At 42.9% G+C, this 20,551-nt stretch overlaps 1 protein-coding gene across 6 annotated transcripts in view; it reads right to left on the bottom strand.

Annotated features, from left to right (window-relative positions):
* ORC3 (origin recognition complex subunit 3) overlaps positions 1–20,551 on the bottom strand; it is a 78,190-nt gene that overhangs the window by 47,066 nt on the left and 10,573 nt on the right. For all 6 annotated transcript variants that reach the window (XR_005224641.2, XM_037894441.2, XM_037894439.2 and 3 more), the window contains exons 2-7: positions 18,780–18,834; positions 11,086–11,183; positions 8,349–8,493; positions 4,867–4,971; positions 2,865–3,019; positions 1,426–1,562 (exon numbers count right to left, since the gene is read on the bottom strand). Coding sequence is in view for 5 of the 6 variants with exons in the window: in XM_037894441.2 (XP_037750369.1) it covers positions 1,426–1,562; positions 2,865–3,019; positions 4,867–4,971; positions 8,349–8,493; positions 11,086–11,183; positions 18,780–18,834 (695 nt within the window). In the remaining variant the exon portion in view is untranslated. The remainder of the gene's footprint in view (positions 1–1,425; positions 1,563–2,864; positions 3,020–4,866; positions 4,972–8,348; positions 8,494–11,085; positions 11,184–18,779; positions 18,835–20,551) is intronic.

Below are 20,551 nucleotides of genomic sequence, written 5' to 3'. Positions count from 1 at the left end.
CTAACAGATTGGAGAAGTAGGATTTTCCTATGCAGAAACCATGTTTTGTTTTGTTTTTTTTAAACTTTATGTCATCAAGATGTTTTAACTCCATCTTTAGTAACAGGCAAATTAGTTTGTAATAACAAAGTAAAGTGCATCTATCTAATTTCCAGGGACATCCCCAGCACTTTCTTTAAAAGATAAGGCACAACACTGACTGACTTCTAGTCCAGCAGTACAGTACCTGATTTTAAGGAAGACAACTTTTAATTGTACAGTGATTGCACCGACACTAAGCTTCTTCTACGCAGAGGTCTTCTAAGGGGTACATCAACTCATATTTGCCTAGTTTTACAACAAGCTACATAAAAAGCACTAGCAAAGTCAGTACAAACTAAAATTTCATACAGGCATTGACTTGTTTATACTGCTTTATATACACACACTATACACTGAAATGTAAGTACAATATTTATATTTCAATTGATTTATTGTACAGTTATATGGTAAAAATGAAAAAGTAAGACTTTTTCAGTAACAGTGTGCTGTGACACCTTTGTATCTTTATGTCTGATTTTATAAGCAAGTAGGTTTTAAATGAGGTGAAACTTGGGATACGCAAGACAAATCAGACTCCTGAAAGGGTACAATAGTCTAGAAAGGTTGAGAGCCACTGCTCTAGCAAACTACAAACATCCAAACTTATCTGCTGCTGGAACCCTCCCACTGAACTTCAAATATGTACCTCAGCTATTCCCCATTAGACAGGCACCATGACAATAACCACCCCTTCAAGACTTCAGAACACCGGAAATTAGGTAATATTCTAACAGTTCATCACTTCTACTGCCAACAGTGCTTGTTTTCCACTGCCTGCTCACCTGCACCACTATTGCGATTCTCAAAATTTCTGATTCAGTTTTCAATCCTCTTCATGCCCTTGTAAAGGGATACTGCGTGTCCCAGGATTTTACAATCAAAAAGGGGTATGTTGTCACTCCAGAGTTAGCTTGGGTGATCAACAATGAAGTCTGAGAACCCTGTTTAGCCTAGCCTGGATCTCGGCAGCTGCATTGAGAAGCTGTACTCGAGTTACTATGTCCTTACTGCTGCAGCACCCCCTCAACCACCAATGTCGCTAGGACTTCTGGGGGCATATCCAAGGGTTCTTCGTGCTGCAGGTAGCTGAGTCATCCTACAATTCTTTTCCAGTGAATTACGGAGAACCTCTCTGTCCTTCTGGGCATATGGGGAGAAACGCTGGAGAATGCAGGCCAAATCAGCACTTAAGTGATTTGGCCTGCATTCTCACGGCAAAGTGGGCAGGTTACTACCTCAAGCAAAAAAGTGACACCTGAGCTCCAGCCTTTAATTTTATGGCAACAACTAGAAAAAGTGGAAGAGAGTAAAAGAGCACCAGTCCAAAACCTCAGGGCACATTACCTGCTGATAACTATGAAGTCCTGAAGTACTTTCGTTGTGAAACTTTCCATGTCCTTGAAGATAACCACAATTGGAGGAGATTGCCAGTGCCTGGAAGAGGAAGTTCTTTTTTTGCCTGGAGTTTCAGAACCTGTTTTCTTCAAAGCCATTGTCCATATATTACAAAAAAAACGTTGGGAAAGGATACAAAGTAAGTCTCTTGTCTCCCATGATATAACACTTTATTACCACATGGACAACTTAACCAAAATAAACAAAATGTTTTGTTTAAGGAACACACAGTACTTCTCTGTGTACAGTACCACTGTTCCTCTCCTGTGACCTAAATGAAATAGCTATAACAGAGAATAGGTAAGAAAGCTATTCTTCAACAAGGGCCAATCCAGCCCTTACCTCTGCAGAGCCCTCTGGTGTGGTTCCACTGGGCAAGGGGAGGGACAATTTGGGGTGGGCACACAGATATGCACCACTTCTTGTGAAAATCACAGTAGCTGGTCAGGCATGCCTGGGACCCGAAAAGGGATGAAGCATCCCCAGTTGCACAGATTCTCTATTACTCTGCTTCAGGGGCTGTGCTAAGACCATAACATCTATTCCAAATTAGGTTAAAGAAGAATCTGCATAATGACTTCCCAGCACTGGGAGTAAAGAGTAGGATTCTTTTTCCTCCTGTCCCTCAGCAGATCTCTCCTGTATCTCAGCTGAGATACTGGAGCATGGATATTTAGGTCCCAATTTAGCAGAGACTTATCAACATACTAAAGTCCATTTCTATTCAGCAAAGCACATAAATCCCACTGAAATCAATGTAAATACGAAGTAAAAAGAAAAATTATTCTATGCTTTTTTGTCCAATTACCCAGTAAGGAAACCAGAGGAGACCTTCAGAGTCTCAATAATTTTGGTAAAATATTTGTGTTCCTAATTTTTAGTTTTTCAATAGTGAGAAAATATAAAACATTTGGAAGGTTTTCCTTTCTTATTAACTGCCTGTGTAGTGCTGGCTTCAGATAGCTTGTGTAAAAAGCCGATCATGTGCCTTTCCCCAGGTTATCTGTTCTTCATACTTTGTTTTTCAAAACAAATACATCACGGATCTTGTCTGGAGAGAACAACATTTGGTAGGAAGTCAGATTTGAGTTTTAAGCTTCCACTTCCAAACGATTAGCATAAAACAACCTTTTTTTTTTTGAATTATGAAACACACTTTCAAAAGTGACCTTGCAAAAAGATAGACAATATTTAATTAGAAACTGAGTTCATACTGGTGAAAGAATACTTTTAGGTTCTGATGATCTCAGAGTCAGGTATCACCTACTACTAAATGAAAAACTAGCTTTGCTAGTTTTGACTATTAGATACAAGACTGAGTCATGCAATTAAAATTTTATGAGACTTAAAAGCCAGATATTTCGTAAACTGGCAGTATGAAAGCCTACCTTTGTTACACTCTCATACCATTTGGAAAGAGAAGCCATTGAGCAGTGTATCTTTTTCTGGGAAATGTTAACACATTCATCCTCCTCAGATGAGTCCACATCTACAGAGCAGTCCATTAGCTGTCCCATCAGTTTCTGCAGCAGATGTTTTATGCCTTTATAACATATAGACACACAATGAAGAGACTCTCACCTAGTTACCTAGAATTCTAACCCCGCACACACCTTCTCCCCCCCCTCCATCCCCCAGGGTCATCCTGTTTTTGTCTTTTCTTCCCTTTCCCCACCAAGCTCATTGTCTCTGCAGAGCATTATTTTCAACTTCCCCAGGCAGCTCCCAAACCTCCCTTGATCAGGACTGCTGTGTATAACAACAGTTAACACTACTAGCTTGTCTGATGGCGGAGGGAGGAAATCAAAGGGTCAGACACTGATCCTGCCTCTCCCCCAGGCTTGAGCAATGCACTGTTTGAGCACTACTGGATTAACCTAAAGTTAGACTAAAAGGCTAACCAAGAGATCAGAGTGTATTTCTAGGATTGATTTTAGTCTTTTGAGCTGACAAAAAGTATATATTTTGAAGAAAATGTTATTCCAGATATTCCTGATTGCAGTAAAATAAGTTGCTATATGTACATAATGAAACATATACATAAAGCTTTACAGAACAGATGATGTTACTTTTTCATACAATATAAATACGTATCCATGAGGCCTGTTCTTGGCATTAAAAAAAAAAAGGGATAGTATTTTTCTGAAAATATGTAAAAAACTTTTTTTTATAACAGGTGTGATTCTCCTCACTATGAAAATGTCTCAGAGACATTAAGTTGGTGGCTGAAAGAGAGGAGACTAGGGTTTGCAGAGGGAGATTTCAGTTTATAATAGAATATTTCCTGTGACAGATATTGCAAACAATGCAGTATCTTTGGGGACCACTTAATAAAATTTATTAATCGTTTATATATGTTTGTGCTCTACTCTATGGAAGAGGGTTACCACAGCGCCTCCAGAAACTAAAAACTGTGTATTGAGGAAGATGATTAAGGTGAGTCACTGTAACTAAACAACTCTAGAGAGGTACAACCCTTGGGGAGGTTGGCATATATTAGTTCAAACTGGGTGTTCCAGAGTCTCAAACAGAGAAGTGGCTTTTGGTATAAAAAACTGAGCTTAAACTGACACAGGTTCTTCCTTTTTATTCAAAGGAACAGACCCTGCTGAAGGGTTGGAAAGACTTTGCCTTTCTAAGGTCCTATAAGACTGGTGGGTGACTCCTGATCTGTTTAGTGTGTGTTTAAATCAGTTTATTGGGGCTCTCTCACACACACACACAGCTTTTACCCTAAGAATAAATGTACTTGCTTAGAAAGAGCTATTTGGATTACTGGTAAAGCACACCTGTCATGGCACTTGGAGAGAAAGATAAGCCCAGGTGCTCGCCTTAAGGCAGACTGTCTTGCTGCAGACGTCACACTGTATCGAATGTGGCTATGCAGCTGTAAAACCCCCGGTTAAAAAAGGGAGTGTGACAGAGGTCCCTTCCCAGAGACAGGTGATGGCTGGAGGCCTGACACCTGATTGGGCACCCCTAGAGTGGACCAGGGAGGGAAGAATACAGGTGCAGTTACCCTGAAACCATGATGAGTGTTACATCTGCTTCTTCCCAAGGCTTAAAATAAGAAATGGTTGGACCAAAAATAAAATCATAAAAAAAAAAAAAATCTTAATATATGCAACAGCTTTATTTCAAATTGAACAGGATGACAAAGCTAGAACAGTTTCCCACAAGAAGTGGTGGAATCCTCATTGTTTTAAACAAAACCGGACATAACTAGAAAATGTATTGCAGAGAACAATCTTGCATTGTGAAGAGATTGGACTAGATGGCCTAAATGGTCTTTTCCATCCATAATTTTTATTATTCAAAAATATAAGACAGAATTTACGGTTAACGGCATTCACCATTTGAAGAGGTTGTTAAAGCTATTACGGTATATACCTGGGCATTCTTTGGCTTGCAGTGAGACTACATAAGGAGTAACGTTATCCTGAAGAACCTCTGAGAGACTTTTAAATGTCATTGCATGATCTGTAACATTTACACCTAGAAGGAAGAAAAATCAATACTGTATTATCCCCGTTTATTATCAGAATAATTAAATGAGAAGATATCCCAAATAGACAAGAAAGAGAATAGTGAAAAAATGACAGGTCACCTATAAGAAGATTTGTATTCAGAATTTCATATTAGTGATGGCTGATTAAAATCAATGGTATCACAGATTATTTTATCTGTCTAGAGATAGCAACAGAAATATCTCTCAAGCTCCTTCCAGGAGGAAGGAAGGTAACAGGCACTTGAGATCTGAATATTTCTCAGTTGTTTTTTTTAAAAACAGCTGTTTGATCCCTCTTGATGTAATTCTGCACTGGAGTCCACTTAACAAGCTGTCAAGAATACTCTCAACAGCAAGAATGAGGAAAAACCAGTTCTTTTGTTATTTAGAATTTTGGAGGGATGGAGAAAGACAATGAGTGAATCTTTGCCCTGGTCTATGGGGGGGGGGGGGGGGGGGGGGGAGGAGGGGCAAATCGATCTAAGTTACACAATTTCAGCTAAATGAATAACATAGCTGAAGTCAACATACTTAGATCGACTTACCGTGGTGTCTTCACCGCGGTGAGTCGACTGCTGCTGCTCCCCCAACAACTCTGCCCGCACCTCTCGTGGCGCTAGAGTACAGGAGTCGACGGGAGAGCGCTCAGGGATCGATTTATCACATCTAGTCTAGACGCGATAAATCGATCCCTGCTGGATCGATAGCTACCCGCTGAACTGGTGGATAGTGAAGACATACCCTTATACTACCACTATACCAGATCTCAGAACTCAAGAAGGTTTTATTATCTCTCTCCCCACCACACCCTCCAAAGAGTCTAAAGATTAGCAATGTACACATTAGATTTTTAAGGGGAAACTGAAACGGAGCTGCTTAGTTATTTCTTTTATCCCCACTTCCAAGGAGGAAGGATTGGAACTCGGAAGATCTGAGTTCAACTACCAACTCTGCCATAGACTACCTGGATTTGTGTACAATGGGGACATTTTCTAACCAATTGTAAAACTGTTTCAGCTAAACCAAATGTAAAAAAACATATAGAACCATAGCATAGACTTAATTTTAGGAGGACCCTGAGGGGGGGGAAGGTCCTAGAACCCGGGCTCCAGCCCGAGAGTCTACACTACAAATTTACAGCCCTACAGGCCAACCAAAGGTGTTTTCTTGACATGCAGACATAGATTCATAGAAGATTAGGGTTGGAAGAGATCTCAGGAGGTCATGTAGTCCAACCCCCTGCTCAAAGCAGGACCAACCCCAACTAAATCATCCCAGCCAGGGCTTTGTCAAGCCGGGCCTTAAAAACCTACCCTAAGGGTAATATCCTGGCCCCACTGAAGTCAATGGCACACTCCCATTAATTTCTGTGAATAAAATTATTGCACAAATATCTTTTTTTCCCTCAGTGCCTCATTTGTCAAAAAGAGAGACAAGAAATACAACTGTATGTAATGTTAAAAAAGCAACTTTAGACTAAGCCTTATTCACCAAAAGACACCCCCCACTTTTTTTTTTTTTTAAATATAATGATCCCCCACGAAGGCTCAATTATTACAATTATTAATGGTAATAGGCCTGTAACAGGGTCAGCACCCGCCTCTCGTGTGTGCCTCCATTTCTCTGGCAAATAGTGCCTGCAAACACAGTTCTTTTCATGGGGGGGAGTACCCACATCTCGTGGATGGCCCCCTTTCTCTTGGTTAGGTGTGAGCCTGCTTTTGGTTTTTTGTTCTTTCAATGGGGTGGCACCCTCCTCTCGTGAGCACCCCCACTCCCTCAGCCCATGGTTCTCTTGGCTGGTCTTCGGTAGCTCAGCCCTCTGGCTAAGACGCACACGCTGTCCCCCCTTCCAGGGTATACAGTCCCAAGTTCTTATCACGGCTCTAATATGGGGCCATAACTCTTAGGCTTCTTCCCAGAGACATTGCCTTCTTCAGGCACCTAGCCAGGGCCACAGCCCTCCCTGGGTTCAGTCTTTAAGTAAACCAGCAGGGCCTATCTCGGTACTCTCGCCTGGTCTGGCCAGGTTTTGGTCTACGTCCCCCGGGCTCAGCCTGCCTGCACTGACCTTTTCATGGTCCTTCTGCTCTTCTATCCAGCCAGACAGGCACCCAGTCTTTGGCAACCTTCTCTGGCCTCGGTTCTGCCTCCGCAGTGAGCTATCCAGGGACCTGCTGCTCCCTCTTCGAGCTCCAAGCAGGAACTGAAGGCTGCTCTGCTGCTTGCCTTTTATCTGGCTCTTCTGACCGACCCCTTATTGGTCGCTCCAGCAGCCCCTCTGACTGGCCGCTCTTCTACAGCCACGCTAGGCTGCCTTGAGGACTTCTCGCTGCTCTATTCTGGGACAGGGTAATACAGGGCTGCAAGGCCTCCAGACCTAGTCCAGCCTGCCACAGAGTCTCATAAATATGGACCGCTGTTGGTAATGTAACTCCCTGGGTATTGCATTAGTTATATGTTTTGAGAGTGCCCCAGTATCTATTTCTCTTATGAGGTGGGTCAAAGGACCAGTTTAATATTGGATGCTAAGTTGAAGCCCTCCCCCTTAAATTTCATCCATGGATGTATTCCTGATACCTGGAGATTACCTGGTAACAAAGCGGCATGGTCCCAATGGTCAACACTGGTAACTAAAAAAATTAATCCTGAAAAAATGGAAAAGTCAATCCCCACCAAACACTGATGAGTCACTCAGTGATATGGCTGACTTTGCATCTGACAGACGACTCACATTCTGCAGAAGGAGAATATTCAAAAAATTCAAAGCAATTTGGGCTGACTTTTTAAGAGGTCTATGATTATTGTAGCTCTTTAAGATAGATTATGTTGCAACCCCTCCCATTCCTGCTCTTTAATCTAACCTCTTTACTTACTTTGAGCATTATGATGAATCTGGTGTTTTGGTATATTTGTTGTACTTGGAAAAATAAAAACTGTAAATAAAAAATAAGGACAATATTTGCCTATCTAGAAGGAGGATTGGGAGAATAAATTCATGAGGCACTCATATCCCATGGTAATGAATGCCATATAAAAAAAAACCAAGATAATCAGACAAACCTCACACAGCACGTTGGTGGTAGAAATGGGAATAGAATCCAAATGTTCTGATGTCCACTTCCTCCTATTGCCTAAGGCAAAACCTATGGTGGAGATGCTCTCACACTGTGCCTTCGTACATATGGGAAAAACAAGAAAAACCGACACAGCTTTCCTCTGAATCTTGTCTATTAACGTTTCTGAAGTTCAAGCTGCTTGCTCCAATAGCTGGAAGGCTCCAACTCAATTTCCTTTGATCTTTAACCTAATTTAGAGGTTTGACAGATGTATCACAAAGTGTCTTAAAATGCAAAAAAGTTACCTAGGACAAGAGCTGCAGTAGGAATTTCACTGGATTTCATCCGACACATCCATTCTGTCTTCTTTGTTTGGAATTCAGAGTGAGATTGTCTCAGAAAACTTATTAAGTTATCAAATAATTGTTTATTCAGTTCTTCTTGTATTTTCTAGAAAACAAACACACACAACATGGCTTTTATTATACACAGGCGGGGAGACACTGGAGTCCCCCCTTTCCCGCTTCCCTCTTGTCACTTTACTGGTTGTTAAAAGCCCCAAAGCAAATTATCCAGGGTCCAATTCTAAATTAATATTCTGTTTTTCTGCCAATTATGACCAGAGTGTATAATTTATTAGGTGGCAGAAACAGAAGTGTTGCTTTCTGTTTTCCCTTGATGCTTTGATCAAGCATCTCAATAAATTCAGGAATACTGCATCTTTGTTTAAGTATGTTGCTGCATGACAGGTTGAACAGTAATCTTAAAAATGATTCAGGCACAGAGGAGAAAAAAAATGCATTTAGCTATGAAAAAGCAAGTGACCTCTGGATGTACAAAACAGTGCAATTATTTTCTGGCAGGATGTCCATATCTACTCCTCTAAATCCCTACTGTCTTACAGAACACCTGAAAGCATTTTCTGTGTGAATTCTACAGTTACACAGGAGAGTCAACATTCAATTCCTTTAAATCTAAACAGGAAAAAAAATCAGCTAAGGAAAGTATTAGGCCTAAATGATGAAACAATATCTTCAGCGAACACATGCCTTATTTGTCACCATTCCTCTACTCCCTTTTATCCTTGAAAAATTATTTTCATACTGGGATCAACGTGAAAAAAAGAATTTAAAAAAAAATCAATAAAGACAGATATACTTTCGCAGTATTTTTCTATTTCCTTCAATTATCAAATGTGTTTATTTGTGGCTCTCTATTTCCAGCCCAAAATATTCCTTCTGCTGGAATAGACAGGGAAGTTGTAGTCCTGTTTAGGAATATCAGAAAATGTAATGGACAGATGATTTCATCTCTACCAACCAAAACCTAATCACATACTTCTTACAACAAAAATCACTTATGGGGTTGGCTTTAGGCGCTGTGACCAGCCAGCTGCTGCTGCCTCCTCTGAGCCTTAAGTATCTTAACACTTTATTTGCTTTTTTGACCACTACTGCACATTGAGTACACGGTTGCACTGAACTGTTCTACCAAGACCCTAGATCTTTACTAGAGTTGAGTGAATAATTTATTTTTTGATTCAGTGGTCGAACAAAAAAATCCACCCCCCAAATTTGCTTTGTTTCAAACCAAAACCTGAAATTTTTCATCGTTTCCTCTCTGAAATGAAAACGTTTTTATTCTGGTTGAATGAAACATTTCAAACATCATCTCAAAATGAAATCTTGAAATGGTTCATTTAGAAAAAATATCAAAACTAATCAGTCCGACTTTTTCAAAAATTTCCCCCCTCATTTTTGTGTGTCCAAAACTATTTGCAGAAGTCGACCTGAATATTAATAATAATGAGCTGCATGGGAGCAAGCCCTGATTTAAACATATATCTTTGGAAAACACAGCCAGAAAAGTATAAAACCCCACTACCTATCACTGCTTTTATGTTTTCAGTCAGATATATTAAGTTCACTACAGGGTGCAAGTTCTTCTTTAAACAGGGGGAGGAGGAGGGGAGAAACAGGTGAGGAGGGAAGACTAGTAGGCAGAATATCTTCTGGGATTGCTTTCCCGCAAAAAAACCCATCATAATAAAAATCTCTCTTCATCTGCTCCATTTTGCAATGTTAAACTTATTAAAATGTTTTGGGCTCCTAATTATAGGTTACTTAATTTCATAAGGCCTCAAGTAAACAAGAAGTTGAGGAAACATTTTATTTTTCCTAAAACAGTCTGCTTTGTTTGAGGTAGTTATCATTATAGGACTTCTCACTGGTATACAAAAGACACTGTTGATACCAGTTCATCAGACTAAGCGCTCAGTCATATTAGCATGTCTGTCTTCCATTCACCAGCATGTATTCTAAGGCCTGGTCTACACTGGTGGGGGGGGTGGGGGGGGAGGGGACGGAGAAGAAATCCATCTAAGATATGCAACTTCAGCTATGAGAATAGTATAGCTGAAGTCGATGGACTTAGAATCACTTACTTCGCGTCCTCGCGGTGCGGAACTGACGGCCGCCGCTCCCCTGTCAACTCCGCTTCTGCCTCTCACTGTGGAGGAGTTCCGGAGTCGACGGCAGAGCGATCGGGGATCGATTTATCGCATCTACACTAGATGCGATAAATCGATCCCCAATAGATTGATCACTACCTACCGATCCGGCGGGTAGCATAGACGTGGCCTAATCCACCATGGACCTTGAGATACCCTATACCCCACAAAACTGAGGTTTAGAGCAGCCTAAACTTCACTGTGGCTTAGAAAAAACACACAGCTGGATTAAAATCAGACAGTGGCAATGCACCAGGATACAGCAAAGAGGACCAATCGGTAAGGTAAGGCAGGGAAGCTTATGCATCAGAATTGGTATGTGTGTCATGGTTAGAAACAATGTACCAGTGGTATTTTTTATATGTTCCTTATGGAGGTTTCAGTCGCACTCCACATTTCTGGCTCTCTTCCTGCCAGACCATTCATCTTGTCAGCAGGTAAAGGAAATCACTCAGAAAAATAAGAACAAAACAAAACACCAGAATTGATTTAAAATGTAAAAATTATAGTTAGTATTAAGTAGCAGGACCCACCTCCATTTCGGAATTGATCTGCTTCCATAACAACTGACAAGTAGCAAATCGAAGACCACTGTCCTCTGAATCATTTTTACCTTCACTAAAATAGTCAGCTGGAAAAATAAAAATAAAAGGCAATTATAATGGTGTTTATAAAAACAAAACTTTTTTTTCATAAGAAAACTATACAATGGCTGAAAAGGAAATCTATCCTCATTCATAACAAGCCATTATTTATCTACTAACTGCATGTATCTCTATCAGGTAGGCAGAACAAGAGAGGGAAGTATGCAGAAGCTGTTGCCAGGAGGAGTTGGTGAATGAGCTGACTTGCACCACTGGTCCCAGACTGAGACAAAAAGATAAATAAATAAATACATACATACCTACCTAGCTCTTATATAGCACTTTTCATCCACAGATCTCAAAGCAGTTTACAAAGGAGGTTAGTATCATTATCACCATCTCTAAAATGCAGGAACAGAGACAGAAGTGACTTGCCCACAATCAGCCGGTAGGCCAGTGGCAGAGCCAGGACTAGAATCCAGATCTCCTGAATCCTTGTCCAATGCTCTTTCCACTACGCCAGGGGTTCTCAACCTTATTCTTTCTGAGGCCCCTCTCCCAACGTGCTATAAAAATTCCACAACCCACCTGTGCCACAACAACTGTTTTTCTGCATATAAAAGTCCGGGCCAGAGTTAGGGGGTAGCAAGCAGGGCAATTGCCCAGGGCTCCATTCCAAACGGGGCCCTGTGAAGCTAAGTCACTCAGGTTTCGGCTTCAGCCCTGGGTGGCAGGGCTTGGAGCCCTGAGCGGCAGGGGTTGGAGCCCTGAGCTTCAGTCTCAGGCCATGGGGCTTCGGCTTTCTGCCCTGGGACCCAGCAAGTCTAATGCCGGCCCTGCTTGGTGTACCCTTGGAAACCTGCTTGCGGCCCCCTCAGCGGGCCTTGGACCCCTGGTTGAGAACCACTGCATTGGGCCACCTTGCTTGGCAACCATCCACACCCCACTCTGCGGCTGGATAAACTAGCAGTTGTCTCCCCTATTACAAATATCCCCCTTCCCAAACTGTCCAACTTGCTTCATTCCATCTCTCAGCCCACTCAGCCAGCCAGTCATGGGGTCTTCCACAGTGCCTTGCAATAGGGTCTCTGGTCCCCTCCATTATTCCACAGTAACATCAGGTCTATACTAGAAAGGCTTTGCCAGTATAGCAATATTAGCAACCTCCCAGTGGAGATGCAGTTTATACCAGAAGAAACTAAGGAACTTGGGCAGGGACCATCTTTTTGTTGAGTGTTTGTACAATGTCTAGCCCAGAGGTTCTCAAACTGGGGGTCGGGACCCCTCAGGGGGTTGCGGTGTGAGGTTATTACATGGGGGGTCGCGAGCTGTCAGCCTCCACCCCAAGCCCCACTTTGCCTCCAGTTTTTATAATGGTGTTAAATATACAAAAATGTGTTTTTTAATTTGGGGGTGGGGGGGTGTCGCACGCAGAGGCTTGCTATGTGAAAGAGGTCACCAGTACAAAAGTTTGAGAACCACTGGTCTAGCCCAAAGGGGTCCTGGTCCATGATCAGGGGTCCCAGAATGGCATAATACAAATAATAACTTTTGCCACTATATCTTATTCCAGTTCCCCAAATCAAATAAACTATACCAGAAAAAGCACATTTGTGGTGGTATCACAGCGTTTACATTTGCCAACATTCTTATGTCAGTTGGGGATGCATGTGATTTTTTCACACTCCTGACATACACTAGCAAAACTTTTAAGTGCAGACCAGGTCTAAATTTCTGGTCCCCATCTCCAACCTTTCCTCACCTCCATGTTGGCTCTTTATGGGAAGAAGCTAAGGGACAAACTATCTGGGCCTGAAAGTTAAAGTTAATAAGCACTTCTTAAATATCAGACCCTTTTTGTTAGCAGTGTCCTGATGTCTCTCTGCTGAGACATTCTGCACTCAGCTTCCTAGGTGCTGCTTTGCTTTAGAACCCCTAAACCTGCCTTCAGCCAAGAAGTAGATGCAAAGCTGGAAGGAGAAATGGGAAAATGCACTTGAAAATAAAGTAATTTTTCAATTTAAAAAAATCCCCAACTACAATCTTACTTCCTGTAGGATTCCTCTTTTAAAAATGTGCATTCAGAGCCTGTAACTACCTTTAACTCTCACAAATGCAATTCAATCAGCATGACTTGCTGTAGCTTAGAGCAGTGGTTCTCAACCAGGGGTCTGGGGCTCCCTTGGGGGGCCGCAAGCAGGTTTCAAGGTTCTGCCAAGCAGGACCAGTGTTAGACTCACTGGGGCCCAGGGCAGAAAGCATAAGCCCTGCCATACAAAGCTGAAGCCCAGGGCCCTGATCCACACCACCCAGAGCTAAAGCAGAAGCCTGAGGAACTTAGCTTCATGGGGGCTCCTGTGGCGTAGGGCCCCATGCAATTGCTGGCCCTGGCTTTTATATGCAGAAAACAGTTGTTGTTGCAGAGGTGGGCCGTGGAGTTTTTATAGCATGTTGGGGGGGGCCTCAGAAAGAAAAAGGTTGAGAACCCCTGGCTTAGAGGACAGCTAACACTACCTGGAAGGGTACAATGGCTGAAGGTTAGATAAAGAGTTCAGTTAACTGTCAGGGCAATGCAGGATGGATACAATGATTAACTTTTCTCTTTGCAGTAGCAAAGGTGTCATAAATATAAAGGGAAGGCTAACCACCTTTAAATCCCTCCTGGACAGAGGAAAAACCCTTTCACCTGTAAAGGGTTAAGAAGCTAAGATAACCTCGCTGGCACCTGACCAAAATGACCAATGAGGAGACAAGATACTTTCAAAGCGGGGGGGGGGGAGGAACAAAGGGTCCTCTCTGCCTGTGTGATGTTTTTGCTGGAATCAGAGCAGGAACGTAGGTCAGAACTCCTGTAAAGAGTTTGTAAGCAATCTAGTTAAATATGCGTTAGATTCTGTTTTGTTTAAATGCTGATAAAATAAGTTGTGCTGAATGGAATGTATATTCCTGTTTTTGTGTCTTTTTGTAACTTAAGGTTTTGCCTAGAGGGATTCTCTATGTTTTGAATCTGATTACCCTGTAAGGTATTTACCATCCTGATTTTACAGAGGTGATTCTTTTACTTTAATTAAAATTCTTCTTTTAAGAACCTGATTGCTTTTTTCATTGTTCTTCAGATCCAAGGGTTTGGGTCTGTGTTCACCTATGCAAATTGGTGAGGATTTTTATCAAGCCTTCCCCAGGAAAGGGGATGTAGGGATTGGGGGGATATTGTCGGGGGGGAGACATTTCCAAGTGGGCACTTCCCCTGTTCTTTGTGTAACACTTTGGTGGTGGCAGCTTTTAACCTAAGCTGGTAAGAATAAGCTTAGGGGGTCTTTCATGCAGGTCCCCACATCTGTACCCTAGAGTTCAGAGTGGGGAAGGAACCTTGACAAAAAAGACATGAAAACAAAAATAATGTTACAACAGAACTGCAAGTTCCCTTTAATGATCAGGTACTGAGCAATCAGCTGCAGTCTAGTGTCTAGAAATTACTCCAGCGGGGATTCTGCAGGACTGCATGCCCGCAGAAAATACACCCTCCCAACCCCACAGATTTCCAGTGTTTCCCTGCAGAAAACAGCAGGGAAGCAAAGGGAAGAGCCTGGGGGCAAGGAGAGGAAGGCAGGGGGGTGACCATGGGTGCAGTTTTCTGGGGGGGACTGCCCCCCTCCAAACAGTGGCGAGGCATGGGGGGGGGGGCACAAGGGGTTACATGCCACTTGTCCCCGCCCCCACATTCTGCAATCGCAGAGCTGCCCAGCTGAAGGAAGCTGTCTCTCCATGGCTCCAATGACTCTGCAGCTGAACGCAGCTTCCTGGATCCTAGTGCCAGTAATGCTCTCCTTCTGTGTTCTGGGAGCCTTCCTGTTTTCCATTCTGTGCAACAGTGAGTGCCCGTGGTTGGGCTGGGTAAGAGGGGGTGGGGGAGGAAGACAGTGGGGAAGAAAGGGGGTGGAATAGGTCGGGGGAAGGAATGTGGGAGTGAGGGGAGGAGGATGGAGAAGACAGGGGAATCATGGGGGGAAGTGGGAGCCCAGCATGCAGTGTCCCCTCAGCAGCAGCTGGGGCTCCCCCATTAAGCAGACCCACTGAACCCTCACCCTGACAAGCCCTACCCCCCTACAACTGGACCTCTCTGACGAGCCCCCACCCCACTGATCCCCAACCAGCTGCACTTGGACCCCCAAGCCCCTCTCCTCCAGCACCCAGATCCCCCACTGAGCCCCCCATAACCAGACCCACTCCCCCCCCCAAGCCCCAACCACCTTCATCTGGATCCCCTGCAGAACCCCATGGCCCCTGCACCTGGAACCCACCAACGAGCCTCTGTGCATCCAGATCTCCCACTGAGCTGCTCACACCCAGATTGCCCCACCCAGAAACCTCTCACCTGACACCTGGATTCCCCCAAACTAAGCCCCTCCACACTTGGATCCTGCTGGATTGAGCCTGCCCACCCACAGCTGGCGCAGAGGGGCAGGGCCCTGGGGCATTTCTGGGGCAGGCCCACCCCTTGCACTGTGTCAAGAGTCAGGTGCAGCCTCACTGCCGAGTCTCTGTGCCGGGGGAAGTGGGGGCTTCAGGGTGATCTCTCACCTCAATGCAGCCAGTGGCCTGTGCTCCCCACTGCCATATTGGAGCCACATTTATTTATTGACAAATAAAATGTGCATAATTTTAAATTTCTTGGCGCATAATTCCCTCAGAAGAAAGAAATTAATCAGCTGATGTGCCTGGGAATGTATCACTATTTGTGATTAACAGAACCCTCATCAAAGATCTCATTGTTTACCTACACCTGTGGTCTCCAACCTTCTTTACGCCCAAGATCACTTTTTGAATTTAAGGGCAACTCAGGATCTACCCCGCCCCTTCTCAAAAGCCCTGCCCCGCTCACTCCATCCTCCGCTCTCTACATTGCTCACTCTCCCCCAACCTCACTGACTTTCACTGGGCTTGGGCAGGGGGTTGGGGCTGAGGGGTTCACAGAGTGAGAGGGGGCTCTGGGTTGAGCCTGAAGCAGCAGGTTGGGGTGCAGGAGGGGATGAAGGGTGCAGGCTCTGGGAGGGAATTTGGGTGCAGGAGGGGGCTCTGGGCTGGGTCAGAGTGTTGCAGTGCAGGAGGGGGTTCGGGGTGCTGACTCCAGAAGGGGGCTCAGGGCTGGGGTGCAGGAGGGGGTATGAGGTGCTGGTTCCTGGAGGGGGTTCAGGGATGGAGGTTGGGGTGCGGCCTCCCACTGGGCAGCGCTTACCTCCAGTGGCTCCCGGTCGGCGGTGGGTGCACTGAGGCTAAGGCAGGCTCCCTGCCTACCCCGGCCCCACACTGCTCCCGGAAGGGGTCAATGTGCCCTTGGGGTGGGGACAGCAGGGGACATTGGCTCTGTGCGCTGCCCCTCTCTGCAAGCACTGCCCTGCAGCTCTCCCAGCTTGCAGGCAGAAGTAACATGAGGGAGACCCCTGACCCCCGCCCCCGAGGCTGCAGTGGCCGCTTCCGGGAGCAGCGTGGGGCGGGGTAAGCAGGGAGCCACACTGCACTGCTGCCGGAGATCGCAATCGACTGGGAGATCCTCTACGATCGACGAGTCGATCACAATCAACCAGACCACTGACCTATACTAACACAGCTATTTAAATGGCTCCAGGATCCTTTGTGTTGCTTTTAGTTAATTAAAAAAGAAAAGACCTGCAAGACCAAACTACCGTGTGTGATCATACCAAAAAATTTTTTTTTCACAAGCCTCTAGACAGCAGATGCTAGGTGCAAGTGTGCACAAAGATCTGGTCCTGAGAGGTGTGGTGTACCAGCAATTCTGTCTGAAGTTAATGGAATTTGAAAGTACTCAGCATCTTGCAGTACTGGGCCAAAAAGCTGGACATACAAACAAGAGAGCACTGCCTATTTCATAGGCCTTAGTAGAAGTCTGTGCATATGCAGGGCCTTCTCTTCCACCTATAAATGCATACCTGAAGTCCATTTTCTGAATGGCCAGAAAGAAAGGTACACAAAATCAGTGTCTTGGACTGAGGGACCGACTTACAGGTATTTAGGTGCCTAAAGATACATCTTGGGACCTACCGGGATTTTCAATCAATCAGATTTTAATAGGATTTTAAGCCCTAATGGGCATTAGACACATAGGCACTTTTGAAAATTCCACCAGGTACTATACCTGCATCTTTAGGTACCTAAACACCATTAAAAATTTAGTCCTGAGTAGATGATGGAAGAAGGGGATGTGTGTGTGCAAGCATGCAGTGACCAGCCGATATTTTTAACAATGGCCAGATCCACATGACAAACAGCTAAAAGATAGAGAGCTGACTTGTATATTTGGCAACTCCCCGATTCTTCCTTTCCTCAGGGTAAAAAAAATAAAAATACATAGATGACTCCTACTCAATTGAATGTCATCTCCTCTAGGACTGTAGTAATTAACTAGATATTTCACTTAATCCAGTAGCATGCCAAATCTCCCAAAAAATATATTTAAAAGATTATTCTAAACATTGACTGGTTTACAATAGCAAAATTAGTTAACATTTGTATTAAATTTCACTGAACTATTCCCAAAGATAGTGATAACACATATTGGCTGCTAAATTGGAGCAACATCAGTTTTAGGAAGATTAATTTAGCAGAATGTTAACACAAACAAAGGTTTCAGTAAAAGAAAAATTCTACTGTGACGTCCCAAGTCTATTCCATGATAAAATCCAATCACTGTCTTAGTTATCTAGTAGTGCTCTGTACTGATGGTTAGAAAACTTAGGTTAGACCTCCTAATCTCAAGCTCCTGGGGTTTCAGACATGCCAGGCCTGGGGAAAGAAAATCATTTTGGATTAATTTTAAAGCAGGTGTTACAGTATATCCCTCTGGTGATAAAGGAGTCTGCAGTGTTTTCCAATGAGATTTAAAATCTGGCTCATCTCTCTCCCCCCCCGCCGCACTCTTCTTCATTCAAATGATCACCGCTTTTGACAGCTCTGGGGCTAGCAGGGATTAGGAGTGCTGCCAAGGCAGCATTCTCAACCTGGGAGTAAGGACAGGACGTCCCTTGAGTTGCTCTTAACAGGAACTGAGCAGCACTACTCATAGGTCCAAGGGGAGTCGGTCCTGTCTAGTTCTTCTCTGATGGTGAATACTACATGAGGGCTGACGGAAGGGAAGCATAAATAATGCAGAACAAATGGACAAGAACCTTAGGGGTACAAACGGCTTTTTCCTGACCTCTTCCTCACCAAAATCAGATAAGCAAAGTAAAATATGATCAGCATGCTGAATGATGCATCATTTCTGATTAGGTAAGAGTATTCAGTGCCTACCAATCGTGGTTCTCCTTTGATTTAGCAGTTATTGTTTACTGGCTTGACAAAATATCTGTTTATGACAGTATGGAGAAAAAGATTTCCTGAAAAAAGATTTCTATAAAGATGAAGAAGGCAATGAAGGCAGAGCTCTGGAGATGAAGAAATTTCATAGCAGTTAATAACTAGCTGGGGTGCTGCTGCTGAAGAGATGACAGCTCTTCAATATTGTGTTGGCATTGGGGAGTAAATGAAATCCATATGTGGACATAACAGAATAAAATCAGAGTTGAGGCTTATGGGATCAAGTGGTCCTTTCTAAAGCATAGCAATATATATCAAAATGTACTAACCTGTTTGTGAAGATATCCTTCTCTTCTTGGAACTTGGTTTAAACACAAAGCAGCCCTAGAGGGTAGCAAGCAAAATGTGAACTTCAGAGTGAGTTTCCATCTCATCAGAATTTTTGAGGTGCACAGGAAACAAGCAGAAAAAGACAAATATCTCAATGTTCCAATAATACGACATTGGTAATTCTGAATTGGCCTTTCAATGTTTTAAGGACATTATGATTCTGTGATTCCAGATGGACTAATTTCTCCATTGCTGTGCTTTCACTTCTTCTTTCAAGCTGGAAACCTATGGAAAGTAGTGTCCCCCACTTTGTTCTTTCCAGAGCCCAAAGCATCATCTCTGAACTTTGGGCTGGAGTTTTCTACCTTTCCATAGGTTTTTAGCTCCATCTATCAACCAACGTGTTGTGACAAAAAATGTGACTAAACAGTAATTGATAAAGTGAAGAAATGAAAACAAATCAATTGATTCATGGAAGAGCTACTCTGATTAACACTTTAAAAACAAAGATACTGAGACTAAGCAGCAAATTAATTATACTGTATAGAAAGAAGAGTATGATGCAAAATTCAGATATTGAAATCAGACAGAAATCAACCACCATGGGCAAATGTGAATTGCTCATATGAAGGTTAAACATTAATTTTTCTTCAGTGGCACTGTTGAGATGAAAGAGACTGGAATATTTTTTATTAAGTTATCAAAACATTTTACACCTATGACATATCTCTAAGAATTCTTCCAATTTTAGGGGACATACTTTGTTCACTGAAGTATATACTTTGACAGTAACTACAAATCTAATAATATAAAAACACTATTAGTAAAATAATGTAAACAAATCACAGACAGCTAGACAGAACACCTGGCATGGAAATCAAATGGAAAGCATTCTGCGCTGTCTTTTACAGTAATTGTCTGTTCGCTGCCAGTGGATATACTAAATTCCCATTAGTATTTACTAATCCCCGATTGGTCACTATAGAGTTTTATTAGCTTTAGGAGAATATTTTAAAGATTTATCAGTTTTGACTTCGAATGATGATATTTACGTGGGCACAATCCAGCAGATCTTACTCCTGTGAACAGTCCCATTGAGTTTAAGACTACTCATGTGAGTGAAGCATGAAGGAGCAGACCAATATATCAGTATTATATACAGTGACTAAAATATTATATGTATTTATATTTAGGGCCTTGTGTATTCATGTGTCATGCAAATTTGCAGTCATAGAACTTGCAGCAGATTCTATCCCTTGCTGTAGAATTGTGCTCCGAAATCCAAGATGTAATTTTTAAAAATTATGTTTCTAGCCCAACATTGTGAAGACAACCTTGAAAACGTGTATACAATGTTGTCTTCCTGCGTCTACAGAAAACTTGAAACAACAGTTCTGCTCCATTTGTCTCATTGAGTTAACTCCAAAACCTAAAGATGGCATTTAAATGTCAATACTACTAACTATTACACTGTTGATCGCTGTAGCAGAAAAAACATACAACAGAACAAATCATCAACAAGGCTCAGGTAGTAAACCACAAAGACACAAATACTAAGTACTAACTCATCTTGCTTTCTAAAACTACATTCTTTATAAAAAATGATAGAAGCTTTTTAAAATACAAAGAATTCATCGGTATAACTAAAACCTTGCTTTACCACAAAAGAAAAACTCCCGGGTGTGGAGGGATCTATAAAGACTCCCAGAATCTAGATCTGAAAACAATTCCTCTCTCACCCCCATTTCCTCACACTTCTTCTCTCAAAAAG

The sequence above is a fragment of the Chelonia mydas genome, chromosome 3 (assembly GCF_015237465.2).
Source record: "Chelonia mydas isolate rCheMyd1 chromosome 3, rCheMyd1.pri.v2, whole genome shotgun sequence".
NCBI classification, from domain to species: Eukaryota; Metazoa; Chordata; order Testudines; family Cheloniidae; genus Chelonia; species Chelonia mydas.
Note: the sequence above shows the minus strand (reverse complement) of the source record. Positions and strands in the feature narration are given on the sequence as shown.